This window comes from Fonsecaea nubica (genome assembly GCF_001646965.1).
Source record: "Fonsecaea nubica strain CBS 269.64 chromosome Unknown Scaff23, whole genome shotgun sequence".
NCBI lineage: Eukaryota > Fungi > Ascomycota > Eurotiomycetes > Chaetothyriales > Herpotrichiellaceae > Fonsecaea > Fonsecaea nubica.
In genome coordinates this window covers 226,056-251,152 of record NW_019173696.1, presented here as the reverse complement: position 1 = coordinate 251,152, position 25,097 = coordinate 226,056, and the positions used below count along the sequence as shown (strand labels likewise).

At 52.5% G+C, this 25,097-nt stretch overlaps 9 protein-coding genes across 9 annotated transcripts; 5 read left to right on the top strand and 4 right to left on the bottom strand.

The window, feature by feature from the left end:
- Positions 1-33: 33 nt before the first annotated feature.
- On the bottom strand, positions 34-1,839 carry AYO20_04460 (hypothetical protein; the record flags this gene model as incomplete). The annotated part of the gene is made up of 1 exon (XM_022642756.1): positions 34-1,839. One exon carries the CDS (start codon positions 1,837-1,839, stop codon positions 34-36), a length of 1,806 nt encoding a protein of 601 aa, XP_022501314.1.
- A 299-nt stretch (positions 1,840-2,138) lies between these two features.
- AYO20_04459 (hypothetical protein) lies at positions 2,139-3,230 on the bottom strand (the record flags this gene model as incomplete). Its single annotated transcript, XM_022642755.1, has 1 exon — positions 2,139-3,230. The coding sequence occupies one exon, from the start codon at positions 3,228-3,230 to the stop codon at positions 2,139-2,141; it is 1,092 nt and encodes a 363-aa protein (XP_022501313.1).
- Positions 3,231-5,946: 2,716 nt separating this feature from the next.
- On the top strand, positions 5,947-7,705 carry AYO20_04458 (hypothetical protein; the record flags this gene model as incomplete). Its single annotated transcript, XM_022642754.1, has 5 exons — positions 5,947-6,316; positions 6,372-6,558; positions 6,611-6,638; positions 6,689-6,906; positions 6,970-7,705. 5 exons carry the CDS (start codon positions 5,947-5,949, stop codon positions 7,703-7,705), a joined length of 1,539 nt encoding a protein of 512 aa, XP_022501312.1.
- Positions 7,706-10,748: 3,043 nt separating this feature from the next.
- AYO20_04457 (hypothetical protein) lies at positions 10,749-11,951 on the top strand (the record flags this gene model as incomplete). The annotated part of the gene is made up of 1 exon (XM_022642753.1): positions 10,749-11,951. The coding sequence occupies one exon, from the start codon at positions 10,749-10,751 to the stop codon at positions 11,949-11,951; it is 1,203 nt and encodes a 400-aa protein (XP_022501311.1).
- Positions 11,952-13,143: 1,192 nt separating this feature from the next.
- Positions 13,144-14,483, top strand: AYO20_04456 (hypothetical protein; the record flags this gene model as incomplete). Its single annotated transcript, XM_022642752.1, has 3 exons — positions 13,144-13,805; positions 14,011-14,059; positions 14,112-14,483. The coding sequence occupies 3 exons, from the start codon at positions 13,144-13,146 to the stop codon at positions 14,481-14,483; spliced, it is 1,083 nt and encodes a 360-aa protein (XP_022501310.1).
- Positions 14,484-14,982: 499 nt separating this feature from the next.
- On the bottom strand, positions 14,983-16,659 carry AYO20_04455 (hypothetical protein; the record flags this gene model as incomplete). Its single annotated transcript, XM_022642751.1, has 1 exon — positions 14,983-16,659. One exon carries the CDS (start codon positions 16,657-16,659, stop codon positions 14,983-14,985), a length of 1,677 nt encoding a protein of 558 aa, XP_022501309.1.
- Positions 16,660-17,947: 1,288 nt separating this feature from the next.
- On the bottom strand, positions 17,948-19,243 carry AYO20_04454 (hypothetical protein; the record flags this gene model as incomplete). The annotated part of the gene is made up of 5 exons (XM_022642750.1): positions 17,948-18,434; positions 18,484-18,617; positions 18,681-18,819; positions 18,876-19,117; positions 19,175-19,243. The coding sequence occupies 5 exons, from the start codon at positions 19,241-19,243 to the stop codon at positions 17,948-17,950; spliced, it is 1,071 nt and encodes a 356-aa protein (XP_022501308.1).
- A 1,639-nt stretch (positions 19,244-20,882) lies between these two features.
- AYO20_04453 (hypothetical protein) lies at positions 20,883-23,050 on the top strand (the record flags this gene model as incomplete). The annotated part of the gene is made up of 2 exons (XM_022642749.1): positions 20,883-21,008; positions 21,065-23,050. 2 exons carry the CDS (start codon positions 20,883-20,885, stop codon positions 23,048-23,050), a joined length of 2,112 nt encoding a protein of 703 aa, XP_022501307.1.
- A 386-nt stretch (positions 23,051-23,436) lies between these two features.
- AYO20_04452 (hypothetical protein) lies at positions 23,437-25,083 on the top strand (the record flags this gene model as incomplete). The annotated part of the gene is made up of 1 exon (XM_022642748.1): positions 23,437-25,083. The coding sequence occupies one exon, from the start codon at positions 23,437-23,439 to the stop codon at positions 25,081-25,083; it is 1,647 nt and encodes a 548-aa protein (XP_022501306.1).
- Between the last annotated feature and the right edge of the window lie 14 nt (positions 25,084-25,097).

Sequence of the window (25,097 nt, the reverse complement as noted above, 5' to 3'; positions counted from 1 at the left end):
ATCCCATGGTGGTGCGAGTGACCCTGGCCGTCCTCAGTCAAAGCCCTCAAAGACGTCTTCTCGCTGCTGACTGGCCTTTACGTGCTGCCGGCGGAGCTGCTCGACCATCCGCGCCGTCTCGGCCTGGTATTCCTTTTCGCCCTCCGTCATCTTGGTGAGCCGGTCGTGTTGTCGTCTCGCCTCCCTCCTAGATCGCTTGACTTCCTTGGTTGCCTTGCGCTCGAGCTGTTCGGACCAAGCCACAGTGCCCTGTTTCCGTTTCTTGGAGTCGGCGTCCTTGCGACTAGCAGTGGAGCCGCTCAAACCTTCTGCGAGCATTTCTTTCCGATGCTTCTCCCGCTGTTTGTCCCTGTATCCGTATTTGTCCCAATCGACGTCAGGTCCCTGGTAGGGTTGTAACTTGGTATTCTTGAGCTCGGCAATCTTTGGCATCTTCAACAGGCCCCAGGCTGCGGCATGGTCATTCCAGTCGATTCCACTCAAACCGAAAATGGACTTTGCTTCGTGCTTCGAGTAACTCCTCACCCAGCTGACAAACGCCCTCTGACCTTTGTCGTACAGTGCTCGATCCGTGAGCACAGTCTTTCGAAACTTCTCCTCAACCTCACGGCAGTCGTCCTGCACTTCGGAAGGACTAGGTTCGGTCAAGGGCTCAATCGGGGTGTGTCGGACTTTTAGAAATTCCACGTAGTCTTGCTCATGAGGGAGTAGAAGGACGACACTGAGACCTTTGCGACCTGCGCGGCCAGCTCGCCCGCATCGATGCAGGAAGACCTTGGAGTCTGATGGAGGGTCAATTTGTACCACCAGGTCCACAGATGGAATATCCAAACCCCTCGCGGCAACATCCGTCGTCAGAAGAACAGAGGGAGAGGCAGAGTCGGTGAAGCGAATGAAGTTCTTCTCCCTGACATTTGCTGGATGCTTACCGTGCAAGGGCACAAGCACCGCCCCTGAAGGCATGATCGAGGGTAGCAGGTTCTGGAAGTAGTCCACCGCAGCACAAGTGGACAAATACACAATGGTCCGCAGCGGCATTGGATCAAGGTGTCTTAGAAGAGCTGCTAGGAATGGGAATCTTTGAGAAGCTTTAGTCACTGCATAGGTCATCTTGAGGCTTGCAGGGGTCCGCTTGTCTTCCACTCCATTGGCGCCTTTCACTTTGACTTCAATTTTCACGGGGTTTCGCAGTCCCACGCGAATCAATTGATCTAGTGCTTCGCTCACGCTTGCACTGAACAGACCCGTCCTCCGCTCCTTTGGTAGCAGGTTAAGAATCTTGGTCAGTTCGTCCTTGAACCCATGGTCGAGCAATCGGTCCGCCTCGTCGAGCACGAGCACTTCAAACGAAGATTTCGGATAGTGGACATCTCTTGAGGTCATAATGTCGACAAGGCGACCTGGTGTCGCAACCAGAACATTCGGCGAGGTCTTGAGGAATTTACTCAGGTCCTGCGCCGGTGTGGTCGAACCGCCCACAAGTAACTGCGGGAGAATTTTCAGAGTGGACGAGGGAAAAGACTGTGCGTCATTGCTCCCGGCAGAGTCGTCTTGCGCATCCGAGGGCTCGAGCGCCGCAGCGGAAGGCGGGTGAAATCTCAGTAACGACACCAGGACGTTGTATATCTGCGTGGCCAATTCTCTCGTGGGAGAAACGATGATGGCACCGACGTGGTGTCTCTTCAGCGGCTCTTCCAGTCTCAACAACTTTTCCACCACGGGTATGAGATATGCCAACGTCTTTCCACTCCCTGTGACAGCTTCAACCACGACGTCCTTGTAGGCCATGAAGAGGGGGATGGTCGAGGCTTGCACTGGTGTCATGCGCGTGAAATTCATGGCGGACACTGCTTCGAGGATCCATGGTGATAGTGGGGGGTTGAGGGTATCCCACGTTCTAGAGGGTTTCCCCTTGGATGGGACTTGTCCCCTATCCGGGGCCATGAAGTGTCAAGAGAAATGCAGACAGCGACAATAGATTGCGCAGGAGGGAACATGCAGCGCAGCGCAGCGCAGCGCAGGAAGAAGTCGTCAGTATTTCGTCGGTACACCAAATTATTTTTTCTATCCTTATCGATAAACTAAAATCTTGCCACTTTATGAAGTCTATCTTCCCAGACACCAACCAGCTCGTCCTTTTATGCCAGAGCCAAAATCTCCTTTTCAATCGCCTCTCCAAAACTGTTTGTGGTTCCTTTCCCTCCCATGTCCGCCGTAACGATGTTTTCTTCTGCTCGCGAAAGCACTTTCTCGATCGCCTTTAGCATCGCTGCCGCAGCGTCCTGGAAGCCAAAATGTTCCAGCATCATCTGACCCGCCCAGATCATTCCCACAGGGTTGGCGATGCCCTTGCCCGCAATGTCAGGTGCACTGCCATGCACAGGCTCGAACAGGCTTGGAAATTCACCTGTCGGATTGATGTTTCCGGACGGGGCTATGCCTATTGTCCCTGTGCAGGCGGGACCCAGATCTGAGAGAATATCTCCAAACAGGTTGCTCCCAACGATGACATCAAATATCTGCGGCCGTTGGACAAAGTGCGCCGTCAGGATGTCGATGTGGTATTTGTCGACCTTGACGTCGGGATATGACTTGGTCATGTTCTCGACCCTCGTGTCCCAATAAGGCATCGTGATGCTGATCCCATTACTCTTGGTAGCGCTTGTGAGATGCTTCTTCGGCCGACTCTGAGCCAGGTCGAACGCGTACTTTAGCACTCTGTCGACTCCGGTCCTGGTCATCACCGTCTCTTGAATGACTGTTTCTCTGTCGGTACCCTCGAAGATCTTCCCACCGATACTACTGTATTCTCCCTCGGTGTTCTCCCGAACGATCCAGAAATCGATATCGCCCGGTTTCCGCCCTGCGAGGGGACAGCGTACGCCGGGCATTAACCGTGCGGGCCGCAAGTTGATGTACTGATCAAACTCGCGGCGGAACTTGAGAAGGCTACCCCACAGACTAATGTGGTCAGGGACCTGGTCCGGCATGCCTACGGCGCCGAAGTAGATGGCGTCAAATTTGGACAGTGTGGCGTTCCAGTCCTTAGGGAGCATGTCGCCGTGTTTTCGGTAGTATTCACAGCTCGCAAAGTCGAATTCCTCGAACTCGAGGTCCAGGTGGAATACCCTTGCCGCCGCTTGGAGACACCGCACGCCGTGGGGCATGACCTCGGCGCCGATTCCATCTCCAGGGATGACGGCGATTCTCAATTTCTTGTGTTGAATCATGGTGACGGTTATTATAGCTGCGCTGTAATGTAAAGCCTCTTGATACAATTAAAGACCAGCTTGTGGGATGTGAGAGGAAGTCTGTCGCTCGCTTGCTTGCGCAAATCAGTATATATATCATCGTGGTTGGGGTAAAAGTTTGCCCGAGTATCTTTTGGCCGACTCTGGTCTGACACGGCGAAATCGGCGTCCTGGTCCGGGGGATATCGCCGTGACAAACTCGTAAGTCAATTTGTTGCCAGAGTCAATGCACTTGTTGCATTGGTTGGAACTCGTCGATGAGAATAGATTCCCCCCTAAGGTCCTGGTTGTGTCGTCTACCTCTATTACTCGAGAACGAAAAACCTAATTGCCATATACGGTTTGATGCTAGAGGGTGAGCAAAGGCCGCTTTAACCTGAGCTTTACCTGAGCCTTTGGCTGAGCATCAAACGTAGTGTTCGCGAATCCGTGGTATCGTGCCGCGTAATGGCGTCCTCGGCCGATTTATCAGTATGTATGGCTGGTGGCGTCCACCATGGTGGGACCACGTATTGTTCTCGCTTTTCTAGTCGCTCGAGCTGGACGTGGTATTTATTTTTGAGGAGATCAGACAGTCGGTCTAACGAGCTCTTCCCGCTATTCTGTCCAATGAGGGTGATCTCCTCGGGAGAGGCGTAGTTCGTATACGCATAGTCACTTCGAGGGCCGTTTATTCAATCTACTGCATTACTGGCAGTAGGTTAGCTTCCACATCGACCGCCGTACCCGCTGCGGTCCGGAACCACGTAATAATCTATACTGCTCTTCGCTGGATTCGCGTGATCGTGTTGAGTATGGTATTGCCATTTCGTCTGCCTCGCACTCCGGGGTCGTGCCAGACTAAGTATCCCCGTATAACATTTAAGGAACAATCATCGCTCTGTACACTTATCGTAAGTTGATTAATCCAGCTCCCCAGGTGGATGATGCAAGAGCTGACAGGGCCGACAGTCGTTATATTACTTTACTTTCCAGTTTCTTACAGTGGTATTCCCAGCGAAGCCGGGAGTCTATCTAGATGCCGAGATATCGACAAGAGGGTGAGGCCGCGATGGTGGCTTATGGAAGGCGGAGAGGGTAAGTAGTGAACTGGGGCGAGGCTCTTAGCCAGAGGTATCAACTCGTACGGCGGTGGGCATGTTGGTAGGGTTAACGGCTATCGCACAGTAATAATAACACAGCATAGAGAGTTCTGATCAGATAGATTCCATGACTTGATAGACAACTGTCCTCAACTCCTTGATTGAGTTGCTTGAGGTATCGATCCTCTTGATGATGGATTCCTTCCTTGAAGAAGAGAATCTGCGACCCAGCGTCAGAGATTAAACTAACCAGTGGCCAAGAGTGTCTGCCCTGTACAGTGTACAGGCAAATTCCACCAATCACGTTTCAGCCTGTAGACCTCCCCATTACAGTAGGTGTATGTGCGTACCGTGTTCGTGACCGCTAGATATGATCCACGGGCCCTGTCCAGTTCTTTATTCTATATGTCTATACGTCTATCGCTGAGCTGCCTGTGCGATTGGCTACCCGTTGCAATAGTTGCTCGTTTGGGATACGCTTTATGAAGTGCCGATGTGACCGTAATGGAAGTACTTGAAGTGTTCGGGGCGTGCTCGTTGATATTTCCCGGGTTAGTACTCGCTTTCGATAACTAAGACACTATTAGCAGCTGGATGCGTCGCCACTACGTCCTTCGCATTGACAACGTACCGAGATGTCGGCTTGCTATGTAGGTGGCAGTATATTGTTGCCCTAGCCCTATGGGGAATGTTAGCCGAATGATTTACCCTGCGGCACACAATAAAGTTTCGGGCGCTAGATAGATAGATTTTCTTAATCAATATATAACGTATCTTAGAGATCTATTCCGAGCAATGTATAGTGTTAGTAGTAGTAACGTGATTCGATATGGTGATTTCCTAAAGTGTGTATTCTTCTCTGTCTGGTATGATCATTCTGTTTAGTGGACCATCTCTTTCCCTTTAACTCCGCCTCTTCGCCGTATACTCTTCAACCTCCGATACCGTAAGCTATAGTCGGGTAGGAAGATGGAGTGCTGAAGTCCATCTTCCATCTAGGGGCGTACCATGAAAGAAGCACTACTCTCTTCCCGCGTACTGGGGCTGTATGTTGGGTGTTTCGTGAGGTGTAGAGGGTGATTTTCGGGACTTCGGCGCGTCGTTCGCGAGAGGATCACCGCGTTTGTTGAGCTCCTCCTGGCATTCAGAGACAGCTGGGCTGTTTCTCTGAGAGTTCCCAGCGGACACCACGTGGAGGTGGGAGCTCGCCGTCCGCCCCATGAATCTTCTGCCTTTCGGTTCTACTCCGGGATTTAGGCGAGCGTGGGGTCGCCCAGTATTACCTTACCGCGGAATAAAAGTCCTTTTGATTGTAGGCGCAGCCATGCGGAAAGAGCTCCCGTGAGGGTGGAACATCTAGCCAAACAGGAAGGGACACGCTCTTTGGGCAGAAAAGCCGGAATCTTAGGATAAAGGCCCGATCCCCCAGCCTCTTCAGAGAGATGAGTATCAGCCTCTAAACATTTCTGGAAGCTGTCGCTTTTCTGAATTCACTGCATCCCCTACGTTGTACTACACCTAGCTATTCACGTCTGTGGTAGTGCCGGATACCTCCTTTTACATCTGTAGTTCTGTCGTTCTCTCACAGGCAGTTCAATCTCCACATCCATGAGATGGAGGAGAGCATTAAGAAATTTCGGGATGCCGCGGAAGAATTCATGAGACAGATACGAGCCGACGAGAGTGTGTCAGGAGAGCGATGGGACGACGTCCTCTCAATGGTCACCAATATCCGGATCGGCATCAAGGAGCTCGAAGAAAAACTTATCCCGATCGGCTTGGTGCACGGCCGAACGTACCAGGGCCTCAAGAACCGAATCGACTATATGACCAAAACACTAAACCATGGGCCTCGTTACGAAGATTTGTCTTTTGACTTGTCAAGCTCACATGCAAAGTTTATCAACGACATCGAACTCGTCAAAGCCCACTACAGCGATAAACGGAAAGCCTTGTTTACGGGCGGGCGTCTTTTGTCCATAGGTTCGCAACCGTTGCACAACTTGCAAGGATGGACACTAATATCTAATCGCAATAGATGGTGGCGGAGTCCGCGGGGTCTGCAGTCTTCTAGTGCTGCAAGGTCTGATGAAAGCAATACAGGCTGTTGAGAAAAATGAACACCTGAATCTAGAACAGAACTGGGATACGGATGAAGAGAGTAACCGAGACCTGCCATTACCGAAGCACTATTTCGACTTGGTCGGCGGAACAAGTACTGGGGGGTAAGTGCACATTAGTTCCAGCTTTTGAACGGGTTAATATTCACTAATATAGCCTCATCGCAATAATGCTCTTCCGTCTCGTAAGTTCCAAATTTCTTCAAGTTTGGCCAGGGTGTGATATGACTCTTAGGGTATGCCTATACCTACGGTAATGGCAAAGTATGACGAGCTCTCGAAGAGGATATTCAAGCCCGGCATTTCAAGAGGTCTGGGCACTTTCTTTAAACCACTGTTCAACAGACCATGGTTCAGCGGGTCGGAACTGGAGAAAGAAGTGAAGAAGGTTCTGGTAGACCAGAACCTGCGGGAGGACGCAATGATGCAGGAGGATGGAGTGAGATGTCGAACGTATGTCGTATGGAAACATTCCAACCAAATCAACACCAAAAACCTAACATTGAAGTTGATTAGCTTTGTTTGCGCTGTCACAAAGAGGACACGCCATACTGTCAACTTTCGCTCATATCATCCACAAGAGCTCAGGATGCCGTACCACATCCCTTGCAGCATTGTCGAGGCGGCACGAGCCACAACTGCGGCACCCTTCTACTTTCCAGCCAAGAAAATTGACGGTATAACATTCTGGGATGGCGGCTTGCAGAACAATAACACAATCGGCCAAGTTCTGGGCGAATACGGTCCCGGGATTCCGGCCGTGGTCATCAGTCTCGGCACAGGAATTTCGAGCACAGGTCTAGGTCAGGAGCGACCTCAGGAGAAATCGGATGCTCCAAACTATACTGAGATTAAGGACCTTGAGAGCCCCTCGTTTTCGTGGCCGGCGCTTTCACAAATCCGAGCTGTGTTGGAATTCGTGACGAACGCAGAGAATGAGCACCGCAGCTTTGAACAGTTCCTCTCCTCGTTGGAGATACCCTACTTTCGGCTCAATCCGACCATGAAGGAAGTCGTCGGTCTGTCAGATTACACAAGACTGGACTACCTCAAGGAAAAGACGAAGAATTACTTGGAACAAAGAAATGTTCAGAATGATCTAGAAAAAATTGCTCGGCTACTGCTTCGGCCACTGCCAGTGGACCCTCTGGGATTGGACGACGAGATGCACCCACAGACAGTCCACCTTCCTGTGGTAAGATCATCTGGTGAGGCTTCTCGTGCGGCGTCCGGAATTGACCGAGTACTATAATCGTGGTTGCGGATACTGCCCAAATGATAGCATAGGCTCTTATGTTCAGATCTGAGAAGAGTAACAATCAAAACCCCTATTCAGGAAGACGAGGCACGACACAGGCGATGCGGGGACGGCCGCCGCCGAGGTTCAACAATGGCCTCCTCATCTATACCGAGGCTATTGCGAATTACTGCTGTTTTGATGCCGGGTCCAACTATGGGGAGAGATCCAGATGCGGGCTGGAAGAGTGCAGAGCGTGAAGACGGGCACAGAAGCGTGCAGTATTGTGTCATCACCACGCCAGGGAATACAGAGAAGCAAGGGTGAGAGTTGGCAGTCGAGATAATACGAGTATTTGTTCCGAGCACCAACTCGATGTCACTTATGTTGGATGCACTATTTTGAGTCGTTGGTACGGAGGGCGAACAGTGCTGGATGAATCAGCATTTGTTCTCGCGTTACCTTCCTCAGACGCTTTGGTAATGTGGTGCCCCTTTCTCTACCACACCCTCTATCAACCTTGGCGTCAACGAGGCTACATGACCAGAACAGGCAAAACACAAACAAAAAGAAAAATAATCACATATAATTAATAGTCTCGAAAAAGTAATCACAATCGCAAAGACCCCTACTTTAGAAAGAGACTTTCAGAGTCAACAAACCAAAAACAAGAGAGAAAGAGACTTCAGAGTCAACACCTGCGAAGGAATTTGGGTTAAAGTGGGCGATTCCTCTCCGATCCTCCTGATCCTCCTCTGCAAACTCGAACAGAGATGTTATCAGGTACCCCACCAGCCGAGGTGGGGAGTCAATAATCATCTGCGAAACGGAAAAAACTTGCCACAAGGCGAGTTTCACTTACCATCCACCCCCATATCAAAGGGGTTGGGTGAAAAAGTTTTTGTCATTTCGTCAATCTAATCCGTTGAAAAGAAAAAGAGAACGAGAGAGTGGACTTGTTCTTTTTTTGTTCTTTGTTTTTTTGCCGTCGTCCAGTCTCGAACCTCATCACCCCTGAAAAATCGTTCGTACTGGATTCCGTTCTCAGCAAGGCTGACCGACTTACAACATGACTGGACGAAGACGAGTAACGAGGGAAGACATAGACGCAGAACTGATAGACCGAGACATAATTGGCCGATTACTCTCGAAGCAGCCACACGATCAGTCGACAAGACGACGTGAGACCACTCAAGCCAGTTTACCCACAGCCAGGAGAGTATACCACACCCTCAACTTCTTGGCTGGGGGGAACATGGATCGGTGGTGCCAGTTGACATGCAGGGCAGCCAATATGTTCTGAAAGTGGTGTGTACATCCATCCTGGAAGTGATCTATCAGTCCTGACCTATTGCTTAGTTCAAGAACTGGAAACAGCCCGGTCTCGCCTTCTTCCCATCCGAAAGCGCCATACACACGTCGCCACTCGCCCAATAAAGCCGGGCGTTCGCGCGACTTGACTCTCTCGGGGAGAATGGGACATGGAGTTGTGGATGCTATGGGTGGAGTTACCCGATACACAATTCGGGGTGATCGGAACCGTATTTGATGCCCAGGCCTTGAGCAGGTGGACTATCGTCAAAGAATATCTCCCAATGGCAACGAGTCACTCCGACCTTCAGACAATCTTCGAGAACTTCCGGATTTCCAAAGACGCGAGACTACACCCACAGGCTGTTCGGGGCGAAACTACCGCGGGTCAAAGATCGTTGAGTACGTTAACGGAGCCATGCCCAGAATGGTCGCCTTTTCAATTTGAAAGGTCCTACGAGCATGCCATTCTTTATGTCCATGACTGGTTTCAAGATGAGACGAGCGGTCACCTCTTTTCGGAGCCTTTACGTTTGTCTCAACCAGCAGATCCTCCAGAAACAGAATCAAGGGGCCTTGATCCAGTACCAACATGAACCCTTTCTAGCACTACCAGCAACTGTCTGGGCCACTTGATATCGAGACTGGTGTCTTGATCAAAAATTGATCGTGTGTCGAGGGATATCGCCTGGCTGAATGGACTATTTCGCGAGAAGGTAGAGCCTCTCACTCCCCAGGAGACTACACCTTATCCAGCCGCCACAAGCAACAGGCCTCAAGCATGTCAAAATGCAAAAACAATCAACAATTGGGATTCCCAAGTGGTCCCCCACCTTGGTACTAACCAATCGGTATTTGGCTTAAGTATGGCTGAGCGAACGGGAAGCCCTGTTTTCCAAATCCTGTGGTTGATTGCATTAGAGATTTGAATGCTGCAAATTATATTGATGCTCTACAGATATACTGTTGGAGGACGAATGGTCAGCGGCGACAAGCGCTCATCATCTACCGACTCTAATGCATACCTCTCTCCCATTCTCGTCTTGACCAGGGACATATCGACCAAGGGTCTACCAAACTTGAAGACGGGAAATTGGTAAGTGTCGTTTATCAGATTGCATTTATGAGAGCATTTGTACAAAATCCACACTAACGAAAGTAATGCACCAAAGCAGTATTTAGTGATAGCACATTCATGATTTAGTATGATTAGTAGAAAGTCAAACGGCATGTCGATTGCTCCGAGCTCCTTGATAAGCGAGCTCCGGGCGGCATGGCAGCCTGGACCGAGCAATCGAAGGGTCGGCAGTGGCTGGAGGCGCCTGGGAATCACGACTCCACGAGGGGCTTGTGGCTTATGCACAGCTCACGAGTCCACAAAAAAGTGGCTTGCTTTGTGTTCTGTGTTCTGTGGATCCTTGCATGTGCCCATCATGTTCCCCCTTCCACACCCAGTTTTCTTTATCCCAAATCCAGGGCACAAGATCCCATCCATGCGCATCGCCCTCCTGCGTCATCGTCAAATCGCAGAATAACGGCCACATTGGAGACACTGTGCGACGCAAGCGCTGCAACTCCTTCATCATTATGCTGCCAATTTGATTCTTCTGCTCGACTCTGCCCTCCCTATCTACCGTGGCTGGTGCGCAGATGCGCAGGCTGTAAGAAATTTCCATCTCACCCTGCTGGCTCCCGGCCCCTCTCACTACCACCTTCGAACCTCATCTGCCAGCCTGAAATCCTCCAGATGTCCTACCAATATCCCATCCCTTCCACTCCGAGAGTTATCTCACCTTCCCCTACCCCTTCCGAGTCCTCCGAACGCCAGGACTCCTATTTTGCGCCTGTCACACGATCGGCCGCGAAAACCCGGCGACAACGATCCCCTCAACCCGACCCCATAAATGAAGAGAAGGATGGGTCCGGGTCCGACTCAAGCCTGGAGAAACGTGCCAGAGCGCGCTCTAGAAGTCCCATCTTGACCGCTGCCACTCACATGAACGGCTCGGCGAACACCAGCAAGAGGAGACGCATGAGCGGCCTCACTTCGATCAAACCGGTCGCTAAATCAGAGCCCCTGACAAATGGCACAATCCCATATCCACAATCAAACGGGCATCTTTCACCCTATGACCGAGTCAAGAAATCCTGGCGAGAATTCTCCCGCTCTCCTTCACCGCTTGGCCTGATCCCACTCCACCGCCACTATCGAACGTTGATCCACAAGCATGAAATCCCGCGGAAGGTCCTCCACGTTTCAATCGGGTTCTTTACTCTGCGCTTTTTTGTGACAGGCGTACAAACCTGGGCAATAACGCCGTGGCTGTTGGGCGCGCTTGCCATCATCGCCCCAACTGACATCCTCCGTCATCACTCTGAACGATTTAATAGATTCTACATCTCAGTGTTGGGGGCGCTGATGCGGGAAACTGAGGTGGAAGGATACAACGGCGTCATTTGGTACTTGGTCGGAGCATACGGGGCGTTGCGATTCTTTCCTAAAGACATTGGGGTTATGTCGATTCTTTTGTTGTCCTGGTGCGATACTGCCGCCAGCACTTTTGGTCGGTTGTATGGTCGTTATACCATCCGTCTGCGCAAAGGCAAGTCTCTGGCAGGCTCCCTAGCCGCTTTTCTTACGGGCGTGCTCACGGCTCTCTTCTTCTGGGGTTATCTGGCTCCGAGAACAGGCCCGTTCGTGGACGACCCCATCCAACCTTATATGTTCCAAAACCGTTTGACCCTCCCCAGTCAAGTGAAGGGGCTCCTAGGCTGGGAAGCGAACCAGGGAGTTATTGTCGGTGACGCCGCACTCGCGGTCATGAGCATTTGCACGGGGCTTATCGCTAGCCTCTCCGAATTTATAGATCTCTGGGGTTGGGATGACAATTTGACCATCCCGCTCCTCAGCAGTGCCGGTCTTTGGTTGTTCTTGAGAGCGTTTGGGTAATCATTCGTTGAGCCAAGGCAGGACAGTGGCGTATGGACAGGAGAATTTCTCTTTTCGAGGGGTGCTTGTCCGCCTTTGATGCGAGAAAATTAATTGAATACAATGACGACTCCACACAGATTTTTACGCTTCCAAACTGCTTGAAGAGACCGTCGTCCGTTTGATATTCGGTATAGTATCCTGGACGCATTATTCGTTCCCGCAACCAAGGCCTCCGAACCTTCCTGGACCATGCTTTCGTCCGCTCCGCGCCGTGCCGATGGAGACAAATCACATATCATGTCGGGTATTTGTCACAAGGTAAATGTTCGCGTGGAGGGAGCATGCTTGCTAAACATCAACCGAGTATGACGGGACGCGAGATGCCGAACAGCGTCGGCGGTTGTCCCTCAAGAAGTACGCCAGCTGTTCCGTGACAAAACTAGCATGTTCGACGGCGTCAAGCGGCCTCAGGAAACTTCAAATGCCTTTGTACAGGCGAACTTGCGCAAATGATAGGGTAGTTCTGAGAGTCACATTATTTGCTCGAGCCTGCCAGCCTGGGTGGACAATGTCTCGAGGGATAGCCTCTGGCACATGGAGATTCGTGAGTTGAACAAGGAGACTCGGCCAGATCATGAATGCGCGGTGAGTCCGGAAGATGTTGCAGACGCGATCCTGCCGACAACATCAGGCAGTCGAGGGCGGTACTTGTTTATTCTGCACGTCGCAGATCTCGTATACACACACCGTGACTCGGTTCACCCCCTTCGACCCTCGATGGCAAATCTTGGCAAATGTCTCCACCAACGAGGCTGAGCCCCTTGTGTTTTGTGCTTGAAAGGCTTCATTCAAACCCCAGCCAGGAACGGGGTTAGAGACTGACAAGCATTGTCCAATGATGACCTTGATTATTGACCTACCACGACAAGGCATACTGACCTCGGATCACCTCTTGGCCGGTGATAACTTTGGAGACTTTTGCCCTCTCGGCATCGACCTTGATTGACTACCGGACCATTTCCCCGCAAACATCAACGAGCCCCGAAATTGCCGGGGTAAAAGGGTTGGGAGACACTATACCGAGTACAACTCCGCTATCTCCAACACTGATTACATTGAAGTTGAGTGACTTTGGCAACGAACAAACACGCCTCATTACCTTCCTCTACCAAGTGTGATTGAAGGGTTTCGATATAGTTTGTGGACAAAGATGGCACTGGGCGCCTCGATCGCGTTGCGAGCGCAACATGTCTCCCGAGGTCTTGCTGCGAGGCCGTCATCATCCTCACTTGCTCAATCGACAATGGCAGGCCGCACACGTCGCACAATCTCCATCTCGCGGACAACTCCCGCCGCGGTCGCCGCTCAACATATCACCAACAGCACCACCCCAAAAGACCCGCCCAACTTCTCCCCCGAATTCACCTACGGCGCGTACCAACAGACGGGCACGCGACCCGTGAAGCGGATCCGGTACCCCAAATTCCAATCACTCGAGAGCGAGCGCGCGTTCCGCAAACTGCACCACGCCGCGGCGCTGCGGTGGCTGGGCTACCAGGGATACAACAACGAGGGCGCGGGCGGGCACGTCACGGTGCGCGACCCCGTCCTCCCGGACCACTTCTGGATCAACCCGCACGGCAAGTCGTTCTCGTACATGACGCCCGACGACCTGGTCTTGATGAACCCCAAGGGCGAGGTCGTCGAGGGCGGCAACATGCACAGTGTCAACCCCGCGGGCTGGGTCATCCACAGCGCCGTGCACGAGGCGAGGCCCGACGTCGTCGCCGCGGTCCACTGCCACAGTGTCCCGAGTAAGGCCTTTTCCGCGCTCGGGTGCCACTTGGAGCCGATCAACCAGGACGCGTGTCGGTAAGTGTGGCAGTCTCATCTCAAGTAGTGGGTGAAAAGGTAGCAATGGGAAGGAGGTGCAAGGGGAACCAAGGGAGTTGCACGGGGCCTGGTTTTTCTCTCCTTTCGGACTCGAAAAAAGTGTCTTGGTACTCTCTGGATGCGAGGGGATCGAAAATCGCTAGACATGCGCATGCTGATACGGGGTTGTTTGTCTCAACGCCAGATTCTACAAAGACCACGGCATCTATTCTGGCTTTGGCGGAATTGCCTTTGTAAGTGTTGTCCTTTTTGACTGCCTGTTATATGTGTCTGTGAGGGGGGAAGAGAGAGAGACCATTCCGCTCTATTGCCTCCCTCTCCTTCGACGCCATTATTGTCCTAGACTCGACCGCTAACGACGTCTCCCTCCCTCCTGGCGAGCAGAAAGCCGACGAGGGCCACCACATCGCCGCGGCGCTGGGCAACACCAAGGGCGTCATCCTCCAGAACCACGGCCACCTGACGGTGGCCAAGACTGTCGACGGCGCCGCGTTCCTCTTCGGCGCCATGGACCGCTGCATCCAGGCGCAGCTGCTCGCCGACGCGGCCTGCGCGGGCCGCGGCACAAAGACCATCAAGGTCGCGCACGAAGAGGCCGAGTACTCGCGAAACGTGTATAATGACGAGATGGTGTATATCATGTTTCAGTCGGCGTGAGTTCTCCACCTTCTCCCTACTGCTGCCCATGTCAGGAACGAACCCATTAACAGATTTGGCTAATTTCAATCTCATTTATTTGCCACTATACAGGTTCGAAGACGTGATCAGAGCGTCGGGTGGAGAACTGCCAATGCACGTGCAGGGCGAACTCCCTCGTGACTGAAGGCCAGATTGACTGAGTGATCAAACGTATGGTATGAGCGTTTTTTGGTTTTTCTTTTCTCATTTCTTGTGATGTGGCGATACGTTCTTTTATTCGACACGCGTTTTGGGGGGTATACCGTAGATAGATAATTGTGTGCTGCGACCAAAATCGACGAAGATTTATTTATTGCATCAAGTTTAGCATCCCAGATTCCTTGCTTCGCTTGATGTACGGACGACTTGCGTTGCTTCTCCCTTTGCGCAATGCCGTGACAATGAGAAGCTCGAATGGCCGGGCGGTTGCCCATCACCGAGCCAAAGCCAACGAAACAGGAGATCGTATCCTTGCGATTCATTTGGAGCTTGCCGCCACTGCAGAGGCCACATTGCTAGCGAGCACGTCCCAGTTGCCGTCAAAACGCGCTGAACTGTCATCAAGTGACATTGCCATCGCACACAGATCTGTCGCATCGAGGACTGTCTCACCCTGCTCTGTAAGTGGCGAGAATGCAGCGGTCGTGTCAGGATCGGAACCCAGCGTATTTGCAGAGGCGCCGAGACTAAAGCGAGGGGCTCCCTTGGTGACTCGCGTAAAGGTGATGTCTCCGAAACAGGGGATGGTCATCTTGATGTGATTCTGGTACTCCTCGCTACCGTCGGACTCGGATTGAGGGCGTAAATCGATGTTTTCGCCCACTTTGCCTCGCGCATCTAACAGCACGTCCAGAATTGCCACGGCCTGCGTAGCCACAATACTCTTGTGATTGTCTGTCGATTCCGCTCGAAGAATCCCTGCAATGTCTGTGACGGATTTCCAGTCGCGTTCATCCTGTGCTCCAGAAGTATGGAATCCACTGTTTGATTCTGAGTTATTTCCGGTCCTCTGGCTCAGTAAATGTAGTGTCAGCAGCACGGACATTGTGAATGCTTGAAAATCGAGCATTGCGCATAAATATGGGTCGAGCCGCAAGCCGACGCGGAGGTATTTGTACGCGACCAGCGCCTGACGCGATGATTTGAGGGAGGCGCCGTATGAAAAGTCAAACACCCCTTTATCTTGTTTGCCGATACATTTCAGCATCAGCGGTAGGTGGAGTAGTGCTTGAACAAAGTGCATAAGGAAATATGCTTCGATGCGCTCAAACGCCTCCTGTGTCGGCGGGTCGGAGGATCTTGGGTCAACATCCCACTGAATCGTGTTCACGTTGTCCATGACCTCCTTCAACTCCTGATCTGTCTTCAGCGTTCGGAGAAAGAGATCAGAGTCGTCGAGCGGCTCCTGGTTCCGATCAATAATCTGGCCAATGATAGAGCTCATGGCGGCATAAAAGAATGTCGCTTGTGGTGAAGTGCTCGGCACGGTGTTTACATTTCTCGCTCGTAAGTCTGGGTCTGGACGTCGCACACCATAGGGCAGCCCGAGAATCATACTGATGTATCGATCCAGGACACAGATTGCTTCCCATGCTTCAATTTGTCGACCAAGCGATTGACCTGGCGTGATCGGACTTTGTTCGATCGAGGCGGCGCGGTTAAGACCAATGCTGAGGGCGTATTCGAGTGCTCGCCGGGATAGATGCCAGGCTTTCTGCAGTCGGCCGTGGTTGCAGTGGTAGCGTGCCAAAAGTACCAAGCATTCTATACCGGGTAATGTTGTTGTGATGTCGTCCTGGAAGACCACTACTCGGTTAATGGTAGGGATAATTCGACTTTCCAAAGTAGCTAGAGCTCCAGGATCTCGGAAAGTGCCACCTTGAAAGACCTCTTCACTCAGCCTCTCGGCACTGATCAAGGCCCAGAGGAGGACTTTGGCGGTCTCGGCCGGATTGGCAAGACTTAATTTGTGGTTGAGCACCGATCTCCAGTCTTCAGAAGTCGTCTCTTCGCGGTCGAATAGCTCTGGAAATCTGTGAGGAGCCGAGTTCCACCAGTCTTCGCTCAGACTGATCAGGGTGTCGAGATCTGGATCATGAGGCAGGAGCACCAGAAGCTCGTATCGACCAGGATGGAAAGCTGGTGGCTCTGTCATCGCCACTGGCTGGGCAAGTGAAGAGTGCGTCGTATGGTATACTCGTGTGATAATATCATGGTCGAATAAACTCAGGATAGGGTTCGAGGCGGAAGGGACGTTGGTGGATGTGGGTGTCCCTCCATCTGCTCTTGGGTCTATCATACATTGTCAATTGATATTGGCTGGGGTTAGGTATGCATTATGCCTTAATTACCGGTATACGCGGAATGATTGTCGAGTGTGTTGTGACTTTGCCGATTGTTCGACGACTTGGAACTAGATTCATTGCTCAGATAGTTTTGAACAAAATCCTCCAGACGAGCAACTCGTTCCCGCAGACTGTATTTCGCTTCTTCGCTATTGCCATCTGCTTTGGTTGATGCAGTATTGATGACAGACGTCGTCTTGGGGCTTTGACTTTGGGCCACGCAAGGTGTGCCACGAGCATAGCATTCCTCGCACCTCGACCGACTTCCGTCACGATAGGTGCATTTAGTCTTTCGACGTCGACCTGTTGCGGGGCCTCAGATCAGCTGTCTCAGCCAGAAATTGACTGGTCTTGCTGGTTGCTGAGTGCGGAAATTCGATAACACCAAGCCACCAACTTGGAAAGGCAGTCTTACATTCATGGCAGCTCTTAGTGCCCTTCCGCATGTTCAAATGAGGCACTCTTTGTCGCAAGCCAGACCTGGCGTTGGTTGCATTCATTCTAGACTCAAGCATTTCGCAGACCAGGATCTATTATCCGCAGTCCGACACTGTTCCGCTTGTCTGTTGTGGTACATCGAGGACTGCATGGCCTCAAAGCAAAACTCTCTATGCGCAGGGATTTTCTAAACCATTGACATGGCCATAGCAAGAGTTTTGCGCGGTTCAATCGAACGAGGGCACAACATTATCACGAATCGTGAAGTAGTTCTGTACATCCGGTTTTTCGTCCGACAAAGGCAGAGGCTTTTACTCAGCCTTATCAGACCCAGAGTATTACTAATCGTCCCATATCATTTTGGTCGCGAAACCCATGCCGGTGCAGTAGGCCCTGGCACCTCATGATGCTGTGGGTGAAGACAGAGGTCCTTCTCAGGTATTTGCTTGTGATATTTTCTGAAGGATTGTAAAGTGAATGAGTTGTGATGACCGCAAACGATGGTAAAGACCAGCGTGATTAGCAACTCGAATCCGCCAAGATATTAGCGTTCCGGAAGACTTTCCCATCTAGTTCGCATCCACGTGTTCTGCTAACAAGTTCACCATCTCATCAAGCTTCGAAGTTGCTTTCTTTATTATGGCGCCTTGTCTGACCATCTCATGTTGATGATCGTTCAAGCTCCAACAGCCTCTTCGCTGTATCAACAACAGTCTGCTCGAGCGGTCTGTAAATCCTCCCTCCGAACAATTGTTTGGCCTCGGAGTCGTCCACCTTGAGTGGATGATGCTCGTCCTGCTCACCATTCGCCACGATTGCGGCGGCTCGCACCGATGGAAGTCGATTGACCAGTTGTGGAAACTTGTCGGCCAAGATCCCCAATACTGTCTTTGCAAGGAATGGTTCTGGGCTTGCCACCAACAAACGTCTATTCTCGCTTCCACCCTTGATGATTGATTGAACATGTAGCGCGGCGACATCACGAACGTCGATATATCCGATATACAGTGGCCGCGAAGGCCCGCCGACTGTGCCCGAGACAGGTTGCAGGAATGTCTGGTAAAAGAGGTCCGCGCTCATGTTGAAGCGACTCTTGCCAGCCCCATTCTGGTGTAGGTGCTGCAGAGGTGGCCCGATGATCAACGGTCTTTGTTGGATTAACACATGACGACCATAACCTGAGGACCCAGACTTACACCGAAAGTACCGACACGCCAAATGATGGTTTCTCTTTCTTGACAAAGTCCCAAAGAGCCTTTTCCGCTAAAGTTTTGGAGATCATATAACTGGCGCCCGGGTGCTGCAATTGGCGAGCGACCTCAGGACTCACCTGTCACCGTCCGACTGTGCGTCAGCCCTGCCATTAGTCTTCGAACTTCGACTTGCAACATACCGGGTTCCAATCTGCACTTTTCAGTACATGCCCATCTAATGGCTTTGTTACATCGTGCACAGCCACCATGCTACCAGTGTAGGTAAAATGCTTGAGAGCTTTACAATACTTCTGAGCTGCGTGCAGCAGTTCGAGGTTGCTAGCGCAAATCAGCAAAAGACGTGAGGTTGCCGTTGAGAGGAAAAGGTAGGTCACCCCTGAGCACCAGGCCCCAAGAAATCCCGGTCAAAATCTGTCCCATCACCATCAGGCACCGGCGCTGCCGCGTGGATGACATAGTCAAAATGCCTTCCTTCAAAGACTTTATCATAGGCGCCAGGAGCTGACATATCTGACACCACAGCTAGGCGCAGTCTCGATTTGAACTCAGGATGAGCATCAAACACGTCGTCAGCCTTGGCCTCAGAGCGAACTGTGCCAACCACGTCGAATGCGTCCTGTGGGATGTTAGAACACGAGCTCGGAAACATCGCTGACCCTTGGTCGACACTCACTTCCACAAGACATTTGAGGACATGTGTGGCCAAAAAGCCATTGGCCCCCGTGAGAAGGACACTAGGCATGCTTGCGGACAATCGAAGATGCAATGTACTTGCCAGGTTCGAGTTGATGATCATCCGAGCACTGAAGGTTGACCATGCTTTATAGGGGATGTCTTCTTCCTCAACAGCTCCTCTGTATTTGTATCAGGAACCACGGAAACACACCTTCCAGCGGACAGGAAACTCCATTTACCGACAATATTTGCGAGTACTAAGATACTGTGCTGCTTTCTGGGTTCAGTAATCCATCATCCAGGACGACATCCCGGAGAGCCAACGCCCATATTGGTAACATGCGGTTTAGTCATTCAATTATGGAAATACTAAACCCGAGAAAACGTCCGGCGCTTCTACTGCCACAAACGATAGGAGGCTAGTGTGGCTAATTCATTTCTCTGTTTGTATGTTCTGTAAACCGCCATGGCTACTTGCGCGCTGACAGTGACTGGGTAAGCTAATGATGGCATAATGTTGGAATATCCACAGAACATTCTCCGAAAGCCTTACACTCTTTTTAGCACTACGGAGAAGATTCCATGGTGGATTTTGGTTTTACAAAGCGGTGTTTCATTGCTGTCAGCAACCAGGGCGTCCGCCAGGGTATGAAGGGCTAAACCTATGGCTTGCCTCAACTTGCCGACACTCAGCTGCACTGATTGAGTCGGGGATCCTCTGCTCGAGCCTAGGCAAGCATTACGAGTCCCCCCAACTGCCGGTTACCCATCGTCATCTTATTTCTGGCAATGCAAGCAACCCTCGTCTCAGTCCTGACCAATTTCGACGACTGGGTTCATCAGGCGGCGCGCTCGAAAACGTCTCCGTTCATCTCATCTACGCTATGCAGGCTCGGACCCACCAATCCTTTTACTGCGCAGGAGGCCGCAATTCAACCTCACATGGCGCATCAGCGGACCCATCCTAGCAGACAACAACTACACCATCATAGCACTCGATTGCAGCGGGACCGGAGACTCATCAATCCCCGCCATCCGGGCGCTATACTGCAACGGCTTCCGCGGCCGACACCAAGGCTGTTCTCGACTTCTTAAACATCACTTCTTTCCTACGTTGTGGGCCACGACTTCGGCTCCACCAAAGAAAAGCAGATGCTCTAGCCGTTCTTCTACCACGGCAGCTACTCCGGCACGACGAGCTTCCCCGAAGAGGTTGTCGAGAGATACGCCAGTTCCATCTCCAAGCGTTGGCCACATTGTTAGGGAAACTTAGCCGTTCACCACAGTGAGTGGCCGCCCCACGTTATTTTGACCACCCCCGCCGACGTCAATTGCACGCAGCTCACGCATTGGCGCCCCGATCTTGGCTGCCGTAGCCGGCAATTGAAGCTCCAGAAGTCGCGTAAACCCCCGGAAGTCCCCCGCGTCCCCATTTTTCCTGCTTCATCTTCCTCCAGCACGGGTAGTTTTCGCGGCTCGAACACCCTTCAGAATCATTTTTTGTGCGGAAAAGTGAAGGAACCGCTCGCTCAAGGCGAAGTCTACCAGAGGCCTTCACGCGACGATGCCACCTGAGCCGCCCTTGTCGTGCCCAGTCTGCTACAAGGTGTACAGCCGGGCAGACCATCTAACTCGCCATTTGAATTCACACAATACTCACAGACCACATATCTGCCCCAGCTGCGGAAAAGGCTATAGACGGCGGGATGTGTTACGACGGCATCAAGCAAAATGTCAAGATCAAGACGGAGCTCGATCTCTGTATCGGGAAAAAGTGCAAAAACGTCGAGCATGTGATGAATGCGCGTCCAAGAAGCGTGCATGCGATGGCGGTCAGCCCTGTATCAGCTGCAAAAATAGGGGTTATACATGCTCTTATTCCTGGAAGACTGTCGGCGACGGGCCCATGACTCAAGCCAGCGTGCAATCATCGACATGGAAGGCCCCTGATGAGGACCAGCTTTGGGACTATCTCGATCTCGACCTCGACGAGGACGCAATTCCGTTCCTACCCTCCACCTATTCTCTCTCTGCTTCAGACAGCAATCGCTCAGGTTTTGAGTTGGGCTCCCCACCAACGATCCCTTATGCTCTTTCGTCTTCTCTCTCTGTCTATCTAGGGGTCCTCGATCAGGATCCAGTACAATCTTTTGAATTTCTGATGCGGTTTACCAGCCCCAAAGTCTATGGCATCTCAGCCAAATTCAATGGCGTCATCAGAACACATGAGCCAAGAGGCCTCACCTTGGGTCCCAAGGACTACAGCCAATACATTTGTCGCCAACTTCCCAACTCTATGCCCGGCGAATACTCTGAACTCTTTGCTTCGGGTCTTTCCTGTAGCCCCGTGCCAGTCTTGGAAGAAGCTGGGCGAGCCAATTGGTCCTCAGATAGTCTGGAGTTTTGCACCGTTTTGGCGGGCGGATACCCGGGAGACCAGAGCAACTTCAACATAGTGGCGGCCTTCCACGGTTCCGATGCCCATGATGGAATTCGAGGTGCCTTCTCAAGCACGCCAGACGTCTACACAGACCCTCTTGCCTTGAAGAGCCATGAGATACTGTTGGGAATTCAAGAAGTGGCCATGTCCCAGGTTGGTTGTCTCCGAAGAAATCGCCAGGGGTGGTCGCCGATTCTGGGGCAAACATGCATCCAATTCTTCCATCCTGCACGGTTGCGCCGATACTTGGATCACTTCTGGACTTACTGGTACCCCCATTGGGTGACTATTCACAAACCCTCCTTTAGTGCAATGGACGCCCCTCGATCTCTGGTGGCTGCCATGGCTCTAATTGGGGCATGCGCTTCGCCGGAGGAGAGTGATCGAGAAGATGCCCAATTTTGGCGCAACTATGTTGAAGAAATGGTGTTCGTTGACATGTCGAGCACCCCCGATTTTGCCACGTCCGATGTCACTCTCTCGACCGATGGGGTCAGGGCTCAGCTCCGATCTCTCCAGGCTGCTTTTGTGGTGTGCATGTATCAGATATGGGAAGGTCGCAACTTCGATGCGAAGAGAATCCGACACGAGAGGTATGGGACGGTCGTGACCATGGCGAGAGCGCTCATACCCTACGCAAAACACACAGGACTTGACAAGGTCAGACCCGAAAGCTTCCACTGGCAGCACTTTGCCCTGATTGAACAGGTCATCCGAACTGTGATATATGTCTTCTTGGTCGACACCTACTTTGTCATCTTTCACAGCCTGCCTCCTCAAATGAGCATACAAGAGTTGAAAATGGATCTCGCCTCGCCCGAAGAGTGTTTCCAGGCTCCAGATGCCAGCAGCTGCTTTTACCATCTCCGACCATGGGCTTCGCTCCCGCTCTGCGGAGACGGGTTCATCCTCTATGGAGCCATCAAGTGTCTTCGAAAAAGAGATATGGACGACAAAGTATTTCTCCACCTCGCGCGGGCTGGCCCCCTCAACCTCTGGGTGCTGTGTTCGGCATTGCACATTCTCATTTTCAACATTGAACCTGCCTTTGGTCACAAGTCCCAGTTCCTGGCCCACGACAATGCGTTGACCAATTGGCGGCGAGTCTGGAATCAGCACCTTGTCCAGAAGCCAGGCGAAACCTCAGTATCGGAAGTGGACGACCGAGACGCATGTCCCCTGTGGACTCGGCCCGGGCTTATGAGATACGCCCCCGAATGGTGGCTGTTGGCTCGGCACATCCTGCAGCGCATGAAGTCTTGTCAGGCTGATCTAGAAGCCTCCGAGGATTTGTCCGGTCCTGGCAGCTGGCGTTCAAATCTTGGGCCTTCAATCATCCAGCGCATGGATACCTTCGACACCACGGAGGTCCACCGTTTCATCTGCCGCTGCCCAACGCTTGCGAGCAACGCTGAGGCGCGGAACCATGCCTGACCATTCACCTGCGGACGTTTGTCATCCTGGCCATCAATATCTGAAGCGAGAAACAAGGTTAAGCCCATGGTTTGGACAGGGCCAATGATAGACTGTGTCCCAGATGGAATGAATTCCTGATTCCTAATTCCCCCACAAACTTGCCCCGAGGACCCCAGTCCCCCACAATCATCTCCGACCAGTGATATCAGCCAGATCTCAAAGCCTTCACCGGGTCAAGTCCGAATTATTGTTGTTGCACGTTCCGAGAGTCCGGGAAAGCGTTGAAGTTGAACACTTCTCAGAGTCTATATATGGACGGGCCGGATACCCTGTCTGACCTGTGCGACTCCCAGACTTTTCCTCACTGTATCTGAACCTTGTGAATAGCAAGCAACAACCGAAACATGACTGACAGTCGACCCACAAATGGGCATGTGAATGGGAACCTCGCCGAACAAGCGCCTGCTCCCACCATGTCACCCAACACAGACGTCGACGGACTCTATGGCCTGACTTCCAAATGGCCGGTTGCGTATGATCTCGCTGGGTCCAGCGCACCGTGCCGACTCGAAGGCGAGATCGGAGATCTGATCGTGTTTGGGAATATTCCCCAAGAGATCGACGGTACCTTCTATCGAGTCATGTGCGACCCATTTGTCCCGCCACATCCAGGCAATGTGCCCATTGACGGCGATGGCCACGTCTCGGCTTTTCGCTTCCATCGGGGCAGATGCGATTTCAAGATGCGTTACGTCGAGACCGAACGATACAAGCTGGAGAGAGAAGCGAACAAAGCCCTCTTTGGTCTCTACCGCAATCCTTTTACCCACCACCCCTGCGTGCGGGCGGCCGTGGACTCCACCGCAAACACCAATCTGGTCCACTGGGCGGGTCGGCTGTTGGCCCTCAAAGAAGTGGCTCTGCCCTACGCCGTGGACCCGGACACCCTGGAGACACTCGAGTATGATCCGTTCAAGGGCCAGGTGAAGTCCAAGACCTTCACGGCGCACCCAAAGGTGGATCCGCTGACACACGAGCTGGTGGTGTTCGGCTATGAGGCCAAAGGTCTGGCGACCAAGGACGTCGTCACCTACGCCTTGGACCGGACCGGAAAGAAGACGAATGAGCTGTGGGCCCAGGCCCCGTGGTGTGCCTTCATCCATGATTGTGCCATCACCCCGAACTGGATTGTGCTGTTCTTGTGGCCGTTTGAGGCCGATGTGACACGCATGAAGCAAGGCAAGCAGCATTGGGCCTGGGACTACGACCTTCCCGCGACCTTCATTGTAGTCCCGAGGCACGACGACAGTGGCGCCCGGTTCGGGTGGAAGAAAGGCGAGTACCGCACGTACAAATGGAAGAACTGCATGGCCATCCACACGGCGGCGGCGTGGGAGACGTCAGCCGGCAACATCTGCGTCGAGAGCTCGCGGGTGCACGACAATGCGTTCCCTTTCTTCCCTCCGGAAGACGGACGCATGCCGAACCCGCAGACCAAGGCCGACTTTGTACGCTGGGAGTTCGATCTCTCCCAACCCGACGGTGCGACGGTGCCGGACCCCCTGGTCGTCCTGGATCTGCCCTCGGAGTTTCCCCGCATCGACGAGAGATTCATGACCCAGCCGTACACGGTGGTGTTTTTGAACGTCTTCATCCCGACGAACATGGACGGGTCGCGGAACATCTTCCACGGTCTCAACGGCCTGGCCATGCACAACAACAAGACCGGTCTGACCCGGTACTTCTACGCTGGCGAAGACTCGCTGTGCCAGGAACCCATCTTCATCCCACGCTCGCCCGACGCCCCGGAGGCCGACGGCTGGGTCATGTGCCTGGTGGAGAGGCGGGGCGCGGGACGATGCGACGTGGTGATTCTGGACACGGCCGCCTTCGAGACGCCCATCGCCGTGGTCCAGCTCCCTTTCCACGTCAAAGCCCAGATCCACGGCAACTGGGTCGACGCTTCGGCCCTCACACCGCGGAAGAGTCTGGTCCGCGAGATCGCCCCTGTCCAGATCAGCGGCCAGGGTGCTCTGGAGCCGCTGATATAACGTGCCCAAAGGGG